The sequence below is a fragment of the Chlamydotis macqueenii genome, chromosome 16 (assembly GCF_036417535.1).
Source record: "Chlamydotis macqueenii isolate bChlMac1 chromosome 16, bChlMac1.mat, whole genome shotgun sequence".
NCBI classification, from domain to species: Eukaryota; Metazoa; Chordata; class Aves; order Otidiformes; family Otididae; genus Chlamydotis; species Chlamydotis macqueenii.
The window spans coordinates 7,490,109-7,505,975 of record NC_141571.1 but is presented as its reverse complement, the minus strand read 5'-3'; the positions used below and the strand labels follow the sequence as shown (position 1 = coordinate 7,505,975).

At 37.8% G+C, this 15,867-nt stretch overlaps 1 protein-coding gene and 1 long non-coding RNA gene across 6 annotated transcripts in view; one reads left to right on the top strand and one right to left on the bottom strand.

Annotated features, from left to right (window-relative positions):
- STAU1 (staufen double-stranded RNA binding protein 1) overlaps positions 1-15,867 on the bottom strand; it is a 32,253-nt gene that overhangs the window by 2,081 nt on the left and 14,305 nt on the right. For 2 of the 4 annotated variants that reach the window (XM_086760570.1, XM_086760572.1), the window contains 10 exons: positions 15,640-15,778; positions 14,726-14,891; positions 9,079-9,177; positions 7,518-7,748; positions 6,806-6,949; positions 5,822-5,968; positions 5,205-5,277; positions 2,817-3,136; positions 1,938-2,060; positions 349-434 (listed from right to left, as the gene is read on the bottom strand). In XM_086760570.1, coding sequence (XP_086616696.1) covers positions 349-434; positions 1,938-2,060; positions 2,817-3,136; positions 5,205-5,277; positions 5,822-5,968; positions 6,806-6,949; positions 7,518-7,748; positions 9,079-9,177; positions 14,726-14,891; positions 15,640-15,778 — 1,528 coding nt within the window. The remainder of the gene's footprint in view (positions 1-348; positions 435-1,937; positions 2,061-2,816; positions 3,137-5,204; positions 5,278-5,821; positions 5,969-6,805; positions 6,950-7,517; positions 7,749-9,078; positions 9,178-14,725; positions 14,892-15,639; positions 15,779-15,867) is intronic. The other 2 variants (XM_086760573.1, XM_086760574.1) reach the window with 2 other exon arrangements.
- The window catches only part of LOC147598704 (uncharacterized), a 31,445-nt gene that overhangs the window by 8,572 nt on the left and 7,006 nt on the right, over positions 1-15,867 (top strand). The gene's annotated exons all lie outside the window — the stretch shown is intronic.

The following is a 15,867-nucleotide window of genomic DNA, read 5'->3' as shown; positions in this document are numbered from 1 at the left end:
AGATTTCAAGAAAGAGAGAAGCAAATGTAACACTTAAACATACTGAAAAGTTACACTATTTCCAAATATATGCAAAAAAAATCATTTAAGCAGGGGGATCACAGAATTTTCTGTATCACAGCCATTACATTTTATGCACTCACTCCTGCTCAGTGATTTGCAATTGACAGATGAAAATTACAAGCTTGATCATAAAACCTACCCTCTCATCCTTCTGAAGAAGATAACAGCCCTTGGCATTTTAACTTTTCTGGCAAAGAAAAAACCCTCACATTTTATTTGTTTATAGAACATAATAGTGTTAGAAGTTTCCACTAGTGCAAGGGAAAGTCAATGGGTCACACTCACACAGACATTGGTCCATTTCCTGTTCTTGGCATCTCTGTGGTTTGTTGGTCCAACTCAGACAGCAACTTTAAAATATTCAATGCAGCCTAAAGAAAAGAGAGAACGTTCAGCAATTCAACGTGATTCCATTTCATTAATGTAGTGAAAGCTGGACTGAGACTCACTTAAAAGAAAGTAAATATTCTAATTTTGGTAATATATTTTTTAAGATGCATAATTATGGTGGAAAAATACAATGGTGTAGAATTTAATCTTGCTACATTAAGCAATAGAATGGTGCTGTGGCTAGGGGATTCCCACTGCATTTGGTTTAGCAATGGAGGAAAATTAATTCAGCAGTACTATTAACACCAAGGAAAAAGACACTAAATTAGTAATCGCTCAAACTGTACAGAGCTTAAGACAAGACATTAAAATACACCGAACGAAAAAGTCCTTTGCAGAAAAAGAAAACAAGTTACACAAGAATCAAAAGTACAACACAGAGCACATGTGACTGTTTAAAAGAAGAGTCAATGGGACATGGCTAACGCAGAAGTCAGTCACCTCCTTGGAGAACTGAAATTTTTTTCAACTTTATTCAGATCAATTTCAGGTGCAGCTTTTCAGAACATCCCTGATTAGTTATGGCACATGCATTAGTGACAGCTGAATATCTGAGCAGAGGCAGGTTCTCACACTGGCCCAGTGGCAATGTTTAAGCTCCAAACTGGCTGTCCTTTTCCCTTCTACCTCCTGCACTGACTCATGTGCTTACTCTTGCAGGAGCTCTTTACAGCAGGATGTAGGGATAGGTATGAAAATCTCAAAATTAAGTGACAAAGATCAAAGAAATCTCTATCAAATTCTAGCCATTAGAACATTACTGCAAAAATTTTTAGTACAAAAATCAGTAAAATCAAGTTTTCCTAAACGTATTGCAAACTATTACTTTAGTCTGCAGTCAGTACTCGGGTCACCACTGGGTACCAAAAGAACAAGACTTCAAATTACAGTAGACTGTGTGCATATTGTTAGCAATATGCGATGTCTTCTATAGACAAAATCCCTGACAGATTACAGTGTAGAAGACTCATTCTTTCACAAAGAAATATTTTGGCTACTATGAATAAAAGATCTGTTTTATAAAGGAAGCTTAGATTTAGAGTGTCTCCTGCTATCTAATGATGAATTGCATTTCTTCCACTTTGGATGCTGTTCCAGCAGAAAGTCTGGTAGAGTGAACCCGAGTACCGCAGTTCCCAGTGAAATACCAGCCCGTTCTGTTACAGAAAATAAGCTGATATGCTCTGTTTTAAAAGTTCTTTTTCATACATTTTCTTTAATATGTGCTCATGCAAATAATATCAAGATAAAGCAAATGCATTTTTTTGTGAGCATATTAAGCATTTTACCGGTTATTTAGATTAGATTCTGATACTATTAATCAATTATTTCAGCAACCTGTGTAATATTAGACAAAAATTAGCCAGGTAATTGTACAGCACTTAATTAACTGCTATCCAGCAGTGATATGAAACCTTGGTCTATCCGCTGCATCCCTTAGTTCACTAAAAGCCAAAGAGCAAGTATTTCAGCAATATTCATACCATGTCGTGGCAAGATTCTACATCCTTTCCAATCCCATGGCTGATCAGAGGTGGCTGAGAGGAACAGTTTATAAGAGATACAAACTCGTTCTTGTTATTTTTGGGAAAGTCTTTATATTCAACCTGAAGAAAAGAGAAGGATTTAGTTCTTCTCAGTTAAGCAAGTATAGGAAATACATCACAATTGCTATAGATTATTTGCCCATATATGAAGCTGAACCTGACTTTTAATCATTCTGTCTGCCAGTAGAATCATTTAATTTGAAGTTTGACTTCACTGGCAATGTTTTTTAGTAATCATGAGAGCTCTGCAAGCCTCCTGAATAAAAGTGGCTACTTAATAATGATTGTTGCTGGAACCTTTGCTCTGATCATAGCTATCTGCATTTAAAAGTTTCCCTATTACACTTTTTAATCCACTGAGCTCCTTTAACATATTAATGTAGGAATTTATATGCAATTCTGTTTAAAGGGACCAAAGACAAGAAAATCTACAGCTTACAGCAAATGTTAATGTATTAAATATTATTCAAGAAAAAAACCTGATTTCAGATCAGCCAAGTTCAACTTCATACTATGTTCCTACATCACAACAATTTTCAAAAAACGCTACTTTCTATTTTTTTCTTCCAGGACTTCACAGTAGCACTGAATTAAGGCTGAGGATGAAGTACAGAAACGCACACTTGAAAATTAAATTAAAAAGCTGTAAAATTCAGTACATCTCATAGGTAAAGTAAAACCTTTACATGAATTTCAGCTTAACAAGCAGTCTCAGAATACATCAGTCACCAGCAGAACTAAAAAGCTTTAGAACAAACAACAGGTTGGACCAGTCTGGATAGCTTTGGAAGAAATCTTAAAAAGCTGAACATTTACCTGGATTCCTTGAACACTGGAAAGATAGTCCAGCTGCTCAGAGGGCCTAGTAAGTGGTCCGTGGGGTACGTGGCCTGACGAGTTGTTATTCTTTAATATGGTCTCAGCAGTAGGAGAAGTACCACCATACAATAGCTCTCTAGCAATCATTGCTGTTACTGTAGCCTTGGCAGGATTTGGGGCTGCCCTACTGAACTCTTTGGTGTGGTGTCCTTGATTGGCTCCTACAGCTTGTGCAACCTCAGGGACCATGGGAAGAATTCCAGCAGGAAGCTGCTGATGGCTGAGATAAGGCATCCTAAACTCATCTTCTTTATTACCTGAGAAAAGAGGTACATACTAAACAGATGCTACCTATTCCTCTGAGGCCTTCTGCAGACGCATGAAGGCATATATAGGCATCAAAAGCCACTTAAAAAAATAATTTGTTTCAAATTACTTTTGAAACACTAACAAACCTAGCGAGCTTGATTTGCTTTTGGTGGGTTAGAGATTCAGCATCATCAAGAGAGAGTTTGCTTGTTGAATAAATGATTCAGTGCAACACCTGCTTCTGCCAAAAGGAGGACCTTTATGTCCAGAAGCAGTTAGTGAAGCTTACAGACACCTCAGATAGTTGCAACCACATTCTACAGATACCTTTTCATTTCATAATTTTTAATTTCATCGTTTGAACTGTAGAAGCAAATAATAAAAACACAGAATGGCCAGAGCCACTGTTAAATATTGTAAAGACACTGACAGATAGCCCACAAAGTTTAAACTGTATATTGTGAAAACATATACAGGTAGGTAAGGTTAAATGTAACATTAGCACAGTATGAAGAAGCAAAATTTACAACAAATATCCAACCATGGTCAATTGATAGCAATTTATTGACATTACGGCATAAGCCAGAATTAAGAGGGATAAGAACAGCTTTTTATGGGGAACTCACATACACAGAACTGTGCAGGAAAATTACAGAGGTGTTTTCAAGAAAGGTGGGGAAGACATTGCCACTGAAATAAACAGAGGAGTCAGTATTATGGCAGATTAGATAAATGAAGTTCAGCAGGCTTGAGCTGTTTCAAGTCTAAGGATGAAAGCCAAAATTTGTAGGTGGAAGAAAACAGGGATGGCAAAGTTTGAATAAGAAGTCAGGAAGTTTACCTAAGATCTTACAGATGTAGTAAAATGTTACTAAAGTCCAAGTCAATTCCAACTATTTATTATTTAAACAACAAAGCTATACTTAAACACAAAGTACCTGAAACATACTATCCAGAATAGAAATACCTTGCGATAGACAAACTTTCCATAATGACACCTCCCAACAGTTTACATTAGAGAAAGCCAATGCCTGTACACTTGGTGGCCAGTTGGTTTGTTTTTTTTTTTTTCAGCCAGTCATCTGTGGATCTGACTACTATAACCACCAACTGTCTGCAATAAACGCAGACAGTTCCTTACGCTCAGTCGTTAAGAGACCAAGCACAGATGAAGAGGCTGTTCTGTACTACAAGGCCATTCCTTTCCTCCCAACTTTCCTTCTGGCTTTAGGAAAATAAATTTCATTTAGTACTGACACCCTTTCTCATCTTTGTCCCAGGAACAGCCTTCAACATACTGTAGTTATTCTGTCAACCCCTGTAAGGCAATGTGGCCGAACTTAACACAACTACCTCTTCCTCAACAAATCCAGCATCACCCTCCCATTGCTACTCTTGCCTCAGCTTACAGTGACATCTCCGGGGCAGTCTTCTAACCTGCAACCACTCTTCCAAATCTAGAAGGCCATTCCCAGGTGGCAGAAAGCCCAAGCCTTTTCCCAAGGAATCTGCTCTTATCCTCATTTGGACCCTATACCAGAGAAATGTTCTGCTGAGCCAGAGAGGCTGATCTCTCCTCCTCCTCTTACCTTGTTCCCCACAGAAATTGCCCCCACTTCATTTCTGCTGTTGGTGGAAGGAGCTTGGTCCCTGGATCAAAACCAAGCTCAGTCCTGAACATTCATTCTTGTCCTAGAAAGCCCTAGACACAAATTAAAGCCTGCTCCAAGATCCTCAGAACAAGGTAAGACAAGCCTAGACACCGCAGGTAGCAGCAGGTGCGCCTCCACTAACTGCTCGACTGACCCATCAGCACACACATGCTTTTGGCTCAGCCATCTACTCCCTTCCCCAAGCAGGTGGCCAAGCAAGCTGAATACTGTACAACTTGGGAGAAATAAGCTCTTTGGGATTTGAACAAAACCCTCCCAAGGGGTAAGATGTAGTCTGCAGGCCAGCAGCTGCACACCTCTGCTCATTACGGTGTGTTAAATGACAGCACTGAAGGGGCTGAGAAACGTGTTTTACACACACACATGCCAACAGGGCCATGCTGCTTTCAGTAAGGTTACTCACTAGTTGAAGTCTCTTCAGAGCCCGGCTCAAAGAAGGTTACTTTTCTTCCGTCACCTGGTTTCTTCACTGGTGTCTTAAAAATAAAAAGAAAAAAAGCAAAAACCACAATATCCCTTTAAAACTTCCCCTCACCTCCCCCATTTTAAAGTTTTCGAGATGCAGGTGATCTGATTACTCAAAATTTTACTGAAGAATTTATTATTCAAAAACCTCAATTATTACATAGCTACCAAGAAAAGAGAAGTTCAGTGATTCTTCTTCACTGAATGACTAAAACTATCTACAGACTAGTGAAGTGGTATTAAGAACACAGATACTGGAACTAGATACCATAGTAAAGCCAGTTAAACTAGCTTGTACTGCTGAGGACAACGTACTGGACACAAATGAGCATCTACATGAAAAGGAGAAAACTAAAATCAGACTTGCTGTTTTAACTCCCTGCTAACATCTGCTGAATCAGTAAGAGAAGAATGCAAGGCTCTTTCTAAAGCACTCACCAAAGAAAGAGACCTGTAACAAACTTTTGACACTGTTACTGCCTTGCAAAGCTGCTGTCATTTCAAGTCAGCTACTGCTGTAGTATCAAATAGCTGTTGATTTTTAAAGATTCTTACTTTCTCTTCTGTCTTTAATGCTGGCTTTGGAGGTTGAGGTTGAGGGACTTTGAAACCTAAAAGTTCCAACATATTTTCAGCTGCATTGCGTTTAGCAACTTTTTTGTTTGTGCCCATTCCTTCAGCTGTGTGCACACCAACTTTGACCTGGACAAAAGAGGAAGAAAAGTCAAATAAATTCCTAAGCAGAAGTTTGAGAATTCACTTATTAGTGATCTGTGTCTTGAGCATGCTATAAGTCACAAAATAATTCAAGTAATCATTATTCTAAGCAAGTTGTCATTTATTATCAATGATCATGGGCCTCCAAGTACAAAAAACCCAAACAGAAGTCACAGAAACAACTGTTTCATCATCTCACCTTGGCAACAGCCTAAATTCTCAAAACTAGTATAAAAGCAGACAAATTTGCCAAGCTGAAGTTGCAGGTGTAGCAGATTTACTATTGTAATGGAAAGAAAGCTCCTAACTTTCCTGTCTTGGCCAGGATAGGAGAGAGATCTCGAGAATGCACTTAATTATTAGAGGCTACTAGCTACTCAGTATTAAAAATACTACTATACAATTGGGATTTGCAGCAATTTCTGCACTCTAAAGCAACACACAAAAAACTTGGGAAGGAGGAAATTAAGGACACCCAGGTTTGTGTTAATAAATCCTATGTTACAAAATATCAGTATCTCTTAACAGAATATGAATATTCTTGTTAATTAAAACATCAGGTAGTTACAACATAGACTTCTGGTGCCCTATGCAATTTCTTTTAAACATGATTCAGATCACTTTTCTTGAACCTTTGTCTTTCTTGAACGTAGTCCACTGGATATTTTCTTAATAAATTTCACAAAAATTTGTCCATAATCCTGTTAACTTTGTATATCATCATGACAACCTGATCACCATAAGCCAAAAAAAAAAAAAAAAAAAAAAAAAAAAGAGGACATCACAGCTATGCCACTAGATTTCTCAAATTAACATACAAACCTGCATAACAAACTCCCTGCGCCTTGGAAGACCACGTTCTGTGATGAGCATGTACTCTGGTTCCTTCTCTTTCTTGGCCTGCTGTATCTGGGCAAGTCTGCTAATGGGATTCATTCCTTGACCATATTCTGGACTTGTTTGCAGCTATGTAGAACAATGTTTAGGAAATAAGCCAAAATTTATGAATATTTGGTTTAACAGACAAATGCAGCGTGCTACTGAATGCATTAATCTCTAGAATTTAAAAACACTTAAATAAAAGTTGCATAAAGAAACACTGTCACAGCCAAAGAGAACACTCAATTTATTGGGCTCTGCTGCCACAGTTGACCACATATAACCAACCTATCGCTAGTGACACTTCTGTAAGTTCTAATCCTGCTGTACTAGGAGGGACAGGCTTGTGGGAGAATTTGCACAAGCAAAATCATACAAAACCTGAAGCTGTGAAGTCTAAGGCCTGGAAGTCAGAGCTTGATTTTAACGTGCCACTCACTCTTTTATAAGGTTTCTCTTTCATCCTGAATTTACTGATAACTGTTGTAAAAGTGGTGTCAGAGCCCACTTAGAGCAGGAGCAACATATCATTTCATTTGTAGTACCAGATTGCGATAAACACTGAACAGTTGAACAGTGCTTATAATTAACTCTGAATCCCTCTCATCTGATGATTATTTGTAACAGTCAGATTTCCAATCTGTTTGTCTCTTACCTTCACTATTGATTTGGTTTTCTTTTTGATTCGTGGCTTCATTTTCTCAACCGTAGGAAGGGGTGGCAATTTTTTCAGTTCTTCTAGGACTGCTATTGCAGCATTTTTCTTTGAGATCTTCTTGCTCTTTCCTTCACCTTCACCCATGAATTCTCCAACTGACACCTTGGTTACAAAGCTCTTCATATGGGGAGGACCACTTTCCTTGGTCACCTGTTTCAGAGGGAAAAACTGAGTGAAAGCGTGATAAACACTTATTAAAAATGGTAGGGCACATTGTTTATAGCAAACTTCTCTCTAGAACTATGGACAAAGAGATTTTAGATTCTCATACAATCCAGAAAGTAGAGACGTAAATCATACTCACTCTAATAACATAATCCCACCCAAATAAACATATGCTTTAAAAATATCAGATGCAGCAAGCACTGAAAGTATTTACATATAAGTAATTAACCCATCTTATTTAATTTACTGATTTACTCTTTCAATATTAAAACATGACTGTTCTATTTCATCAGTCTACACTTCCACACAGTTAACATCACCTCATTAAATACATCATGTTACAGTAACAGAACACTACAGAGAACGCAGTTCTTTAGTATCCAGCATTTTAGTTCAGGAATCAAGAGTTCTGGAGACATCTAAGAGATAGCTGCCTGCTACAGATTTAGTCTTTTAACTAAAAACTTCATAACACACCATACTTCAAAATATCCATAAAGTCAAAAAGTAAGAATGAATTAAGAACTTCCACCCACAACTGGCTTTGTGTGATAGTTCAATTTTACTCAGGCTAATCTGCAATAATTAAAAGCTTCATGTAAAATTTCATAAAACTGTTTTAGAAGCAATTTAGTTATACAAAATTGTGTTTTCTTACTATAATAATTCAGATAGTTGACTTAAATGTTACTCTGCCAGCTCAGGAAAGCAGCATGATAAATTAATATTTTAGTGAAACAGAGATGGTTCTATGGAAGCTATTGATTTAAGAAAACTAAAATGATCAAGGAGGGGCAAAGAGGCAGCAAGCAGCCAGGCCAAAAGGAGAGGAAAGTAAGATGCACATGAGGTCACCTCACGGCAAGAAAAGAAACCTATTTGTGAGATTCTGCAGCTTGCGGGTAGTCCACATCAGTGCTTAATTAAGCAAATACTTCCATAAGTGTCTTTCAGAGCGAGCTATACTCTTTTGCCTTGACTCTGCACTTCACTGTTCTAACCATTAACATGGGGTTGTGTTTTGTTTCTTCGCTGTAATACTGATTTTTCAAAAAGCTTGGAAAAAAAGATTGCACAGACAACCACAGCGTAGCTGTTCACTCATGTTCTGATTTTAATGTGTGAATTTGTGAACAGGTGGATTTTTCTTTTTTCTTCATTTTACCGTATAAACTCTGAGACAATCAGAGTGACTGTCAAAGGTAAAAGTGTGTTCACAACTAACAAGACATGTTAAAAGTCAGTTGTTTGGGTTATCTAGAAGAGACTCAACTTAATGTGTACCCTTAATGTTCTAATAAAAACAAATCTAGAGCTTGTAAAATAAACATACCTCAAAATTCACAGGCAAGTTCCTTTTAAGTGCAATCTCAAAAACTTGGCTTATTTCAGACTTATTGAGATTTTCATCATCTGGTTCTTTTCCGTTAACCTAAAAGAAGCATACTCTATTTAAAATAAAGATCCTATTAACTTGAATTTTATCCATCCAACCAGTTTACTGAACTCTCAAAATTTTAAGTACTCTGACCTTTACTGCCATTTTACATGAATGTGTAGAAATGCAGCACACATACTACAGAATTGAAACTGAAGAAGCTTATTTAAGGTGTATGTGTAAAAGCTAGCAAACCTTCATATTTTCATGTGCTCGTTACAGGAAAGAACAAATAGAATAAGGGCCAATAGGTTTAAAAATCTATTTATAGAAAAACAAATTGAAGTGTTAAATGAACTGATTTCCAATGGAAGTACCTTTATGAAATGCAACTTTCATATACTGATTGGACATTTGTACCAAAAGCACTAAGACAGTATCAGATAAGAGAAAGGGCAGGAAAAATAAAGATTCTGAGAATGGGACCAATGTGAACAAAGGCTGGCTAATTAGACCCTGGCATAGTCCTGGCTTTTAACGTGCTCCCTTGTGAGTGCTTCGTCTACAGATGTTTTTCTCATCTAAGAACATACTATCAGGAACTTGCCCTAAATCAAGTGGTGTACATCTCTGAGAACTTACACCTGCTAGGAGGGCAGCAGTGCCAGGTGAAGCTTACCTACAGGCACTTCTATGTATCTCCAGGTAAAATTTTGATTGTGATTCCAAAAATGTCTTCACTGATGTTGGGATCAACATGAACTAAGAGGCATGGTAACAGCAACAGAGAAATTTTAAGACTACGTGTCCAGCAGTAATATTGGAAAGATTATGATAAAGATGAACAGCAAGAATTTCACCAATTATATCATGCCACAATACTAGTTATGCAACCAGGTAACAAAAATTATGTAAATATTTTATTGGAGCAGCAGAAATATGCTAGAGAGCTCTCACTGATTAAAACCAGTTTTGATGGTAGCAAGCAACCCCAATGTCTGTTACTAACAAGTTAGTTTAAAAGATGAAGGAATTTTTCTTCCACCACTTAAAGCAGCCTCTTCCCATCTCAGAAAATAATATGAGTAAAATTAATCTGTAGTTTTCACTCCTCCCACTATCCCATCCGATTTTACACTGTTCTTACGGGTTCACCTTGTATTTCAGGTTCGAGTTGCAAACATTTCAGAAGAGCACATATAGCCCAACATCCTTTTACAACAATAACATCCGATACTTCTGATCCCACTACCACATCCAGTCTCTAACCTCTACATGGAGGTAAGCACAGAGCAATCTTCAGGTCTGTGAAAACTGAGACCACATGATGGCAGCACTCCCACAGAGGAGAGGTAGATGCACTGTGCGTTAGACTGCACAAGAAATGTGGAGGCAACACCTACACTAGAGGAACCATACTGTACCTCAGCAGAAGGCACAAGGCAGGTAAAAATTGGCAAAACCAAGACTGAATACAGGAATCAAAAGTCTTGATCATCATATTCTAAAACCTATTTCTAATGCAATTGGTAAGTTCAAAAGGAATAGCATCATATACCCAGAAAAAAATATTTGAACTACTAAGGTCTTATTTTATTACAGTCTAGGTATTACAGCAAGTTTACTACCAGCATCTCTAGGAAGGATCTGTCACCGCCCTTACTGTCAAAACATTAGCACAACACAAATATCTTCCCCCTCCTTGTAATTTCAGATATACTCTAGTTTTTCAAATTCTGACATTTTTCCTTGCAAAGGTGACCGAGACTTCTCTTTATTGGATTATATTTTTCCCATTTAACCTTTCAAGAGAACACAAATAAATAGTATGGAATTATTTGCTCTATTATGGTGTGGATTCCTGACATACTCCTAGTCTGTTCACACAGTGTAAAACACAGGTACTTTTCTTCAATACTTTTACCTAAAAAGAGTAAATTAATAGCAAAATAACAATTAACAGACTTTAGCTGTTTTACAGATTATTTTGCCTCTACTTGAGTCCTGGATCAGTTTATTTTATAAATCAAAAATAACCATACACACATGCTGTCCCTCTTTCCCTGCACACCCCAAGGCAGATGATCTATAAAGTCCGCTTTTAAGGTAGTTTGCACGTGTGCATAGACTAAACTCTCCCAGGAATCTATGCCTCTGTCAGAATGAGACCACAAATGTAAGCATTTACGGCTCTTAGCTCTCATCAAATTGTTCAAATCCATCTCTATCAAGTCATGAAAGGAAACAAAAGTGACAGATAAAAAAACCCCAAGCAAACTGCAGAAGTAATATACTGCTTTAAGAGGGATTTGCCCTTTTCTAGGAGCTCTTTCAACATACATTTCCTCAAAGGCTGCTTATAAGCAAATTAGGAAAACCAGTGGAGTTGCTGATTAGAACTACACTGATTTCAACGTAACTATCAGTCTGACTGTTTTCCTGCATGTTAAAGATATAAAGAGCAGTTGATATTTACCAAATAAATTGGCAAAAAACAAAGCAGCAATTCTGGTTTTGGTATTTTCAGGCAAAAGTTAGAATTTCTGTCTAAGAACTGTGTTAGAAAGCATAGCTTTCTACATTTTCTAAGCTTTAAATCAATGCTTTATCATCTCTGTCTCTGAATATGCAAAGTAACCCCGCACTGCAGCTGTCAGTGTGTCTGAACTCTGGTCAGACTAATTCAGGTTGGAAGGGTCCTTCGGAGGTCTCCTACTACAGCCTCCCACTCAAGGCAGAGCAGACTTCAAAATTAAATTAGGTTCTTCAGTCAGGGCTTTGTCCAGTTGAGAGCTAATATTATTATTTTTTTTTCCTGCCACTTGCTTCTAGATTTGCAGTCTGAGAAGGTATGGGAAATGGTCATCCTTACCCTTAAAGTCTAATAATTTTATTCAATGATTTCTTCTTAAGTACTGAGTATTTTCTAAGTTTAAAATACAAGACTAAAATCCTGTGAATAGAAACATTTGTAAAATAAAAATAAAATAAACATTTACAAAAATTACCTCCCCCCCCAAGAAGAAACCCCGCAAGATTTCAAGCTTAGGCATATTCTGTTTACACACACACATAAACGGGATACACAAAAATAACTACATTTAAAAGGAAAATTACTGGCAACATCAAATGACGGGTAGGAAGTATCAGGATTATGTCTGCTTGTGAAATCTTAATTTGCCTCCATTGGACACAAGCATTACAATAGCATCTCTCATAATCTTACACTACTGCATCCTTCAAGGACCTTGCCTCACTGAATGAATGAACACTGCTCACTTAGTGGTAAAATCTTCCTTATTTTATCTTCATCTTGTCTAGCGCAAACTGCTGTTACAAAATCAGCAATTCCCTCAGACATTCCTACAACTGCAATATTTGAAAGCCACAAATACTCATGAACTTAACATTTAAATACCAAACTTTAAATTAAGATCTGATTTGTCTGAGTACTTATTATAAAACAGTACTCTCTGTTCAAAGGATTGCTCTGCTTAAGCACAGCTGTTTCCTACTGTTCATTTTGTAGAAAAGTCAAACAAAGAGAAAAATAAAATGACAAATGCATGTTTCTCATGAAAGTTTAAGTGCCTTGTCCAGCATATGTATAGCAGGGTCAAGACAGCATTCAGCCCCCAGTGAGCTTGCAACTGTTTTATTCATAAAATAACTCTCTCTTCTTGCAATCTCTTCCATCATTCACAATAGTATTTCCCTTATCAGGTTTTATAAAAAAAAAAAAAAAAAAAAAAAAAAAAAGGGAGACACTGTAGGTGTATTTCCTTTACCTCTTGATTTACACCCCTTACACCGAATGAGACATCCTATAGAAAAGGATACGTGGTCACGTAAAGGCAAGTGCAGTGTTTGTTCTGAAGACATCACATCACTCAGCTTTAAACACAACTCTACAAATCTTCAGAAAGTCACTTGTACAGAAGCATTTCTTAAAAAGTGAACAGAAAAGAATTCAGTTACACGTGATCTTATTATTTTCTGCAGAGTTGGACTCCTTGGGTGCCATATGTAGGACTTTGCTACCCGAGGTGGAGAAATGGCTGATGACAGTAGGTGATCTTTCACGAGGGTCAGTGCAAAAGGAGGATGTTATGCATCACTGACACAGAATGACAATACTCAGGAATTTGGAGTTCCCCTGAACTGAAGGCGAACACCCCCCTCAGGCTTGACCTCTCCTGCGTGAAGACCTCCAGCTTGTCCCTGACCGCACTCTGCCTATCCCAGTTCTAGATTTCAGTGCAGAACTCATCTCCACTCTTTCAGCTTCCATTCCCAGCACTACTCTCTTCTACTCAAGAACATTTGTAATCACTTGACTCTTAGTAGCCTCCATCACTCAGTAGTCTACATTCCTCCAGGAGAGCTTCCTGTTCCCTGAACCACCACCATCAGTGCCTACTAGGCCTCTTCCCTGAACCACCAGATTCAGTCTTTTTGCCTAAATATCTGGGCAATGCTCTTCCACAAACACACTTGGAAGTTTTAATTCATGTCCTTTGGCTTCACAACATATTTTCTCAATCCTCTTGCTCTGCCATTCCTGGTAGTTCCTAGATATTTCCCCTCACCCTGAGTCTGAGACCTCTTGTTACCTTCTTGCCCAATTCTTCATTTTCCTTCTTTCTCGGCACATAGCCAGACTCTGTATCCAGCAAGTTCTCACGCTCCCCAGATTGCAAGTTTTCAGTCCAACCTCCAGTTCCTGCTCCTCACCTATCTGGCAATGTCCAGTGTCTCTCGCTTCTAGGTTTGCCTTGCATGGCCACCTCCTCAACATGATCTAGATGCCACCATGGAGTACATCAATAGATCTTACGTTTAACATCAAGCCCTCATAACTCAGACAGGTATAGTGAGCCCATAAATGAAAGACTAAATACACTCTTTGTAGCAGTCTTTGGCCAAAGCAGTCAGACAGCACATATGGAGAGGGTACACGCAGTCAACCAGCCCCAGAAGCTATGAGTAACTCATGTGCACGCAGTGAGACCTTCTGCCTAAAGCCACTTAACAAAAAAAAAAAAAAACATGACAAAAACCAATAACAGGGGCTTGGAATGGAAAATGCTGGGCAGCCATAAATATATGGAGGCATAAAAAAATTGCTTCTTATATTCGTATCAAAATTTGTGTAGGAGTTTACTACTTCCATGAACTTCCTGCTCTTCCATGAACTTCCTGGAATTTTGCCCAGGAAGCAAACCCATGCCTGATGTCTATGTTGCCCATACCAGAATGCAAGTACCCCATTTATACACTGCTTCAGAAGTTTGTATATGATCTGTACCTTTTAAGATATTAGTTCCTAGCTATGCTTCCAGTGCTCATATCTGATAGAGGTCTATAGCATTGCTGTGGAAAAATATGACAGCAAAAGAATTAATATAACTTCATTTGGGAAAACGCTAGTTCCATAGGTATTTATGTTTTTAAAACAAAGTCTTTCTATTGACACAAGTAGGTCAACACTACCACACAGAATTAAATTTCACAGCTATCATTTTCCTCTCAATAAAGAAAAAAATCAATATCTCAGTTTATCTTAGTGATTTATGCTTATAACACTAAGATTAATTCCCACCTCTGGTTTCTCAGGCAAGGGCTCATTCTGCAGAACTTTCAGTGCTTTAGCAGCTGCGTCGTGCTTAGCAGCTTGTCTTGTTCTTCCTTTCCCATGAAACTGCTGCCCTCCAATTGAAAGCTCAACTTGATAAAGTAAGGGCCCAACAGGAAATGGGTAAAAGTACCTGCAAAGAGAGAGATTTAATAAGCAAATAGTTTGGCCTACAAAGTAAAAAGAAATATAAGTTATATGTGGATGAATCTCTTGGATATCAGTAACCACAACTCAGCACTGAAGCACTAGTATTAAAAAGCCAAATTTTCATTTAAAAGTCTAAAAGATTTTAGGGAGAGATGTTTGAAACAGAGCATCAACATTTGTTTTACAATGCAAACAGGTTTCTAGCCAACTAGAACAGAGAACGACAATGTAACTATGCTTTTTACGCTTTTATAGACTTGGCAGGCCAGTAAGTTTTGAATTCTCAGTTCCTATGCTCGTATAAATGTCTTTAAATTGAAGCCGTAAATTAAATAGTTTTAGAAAAAGCAGTAAACTGTTTTCTTCACTTTTGCTTTTACACAGAAAGCAAATGCAAGAAATATTTAGCTAATATTTAGCTGTTCACTTCAAAAAGCTGGGTATATCTGAATGCCTTGCAAAACACTTCATCATTTCTCTGTTCCCCTTTTACTCCCCCTCCCCTCAAAGAAAAAAAAAAAAAACTTAAATACAACAAATTACAAACGATAATGAGGTGTACTTTTCAAAACCTTTAGCTTTACAAACTGGCTATGTTACAAGCTGAATATCCCTTTAAAGGCATTGTATTTTTGGCTAGTGTTCAGAAGATAGCATCAAAGCACTGGGACGAAGAGAGCAGAAGTTCAAAGCTGTAAGACTGCAAAATCAAAGAATCAAACAATACGTACCGTGGAGGATAAGTACCACCTCTCATAGTATAGTTGTAAGTGGATCTCATCCCCGTATAAGGATCGATAGGTTTGTACATAGGTTTCTTTCCCAGCTTCATGCAAAGTGCATTTAACTCCACTGTGGGGGTTACACTGTCTACGTAAAAGGGAATATAAAGAGAGTTGTCCAGCTGCCACAAAGAACTGAAACAATCTAAACTCTTAGGCTATCTCAAAGCAGGGAAA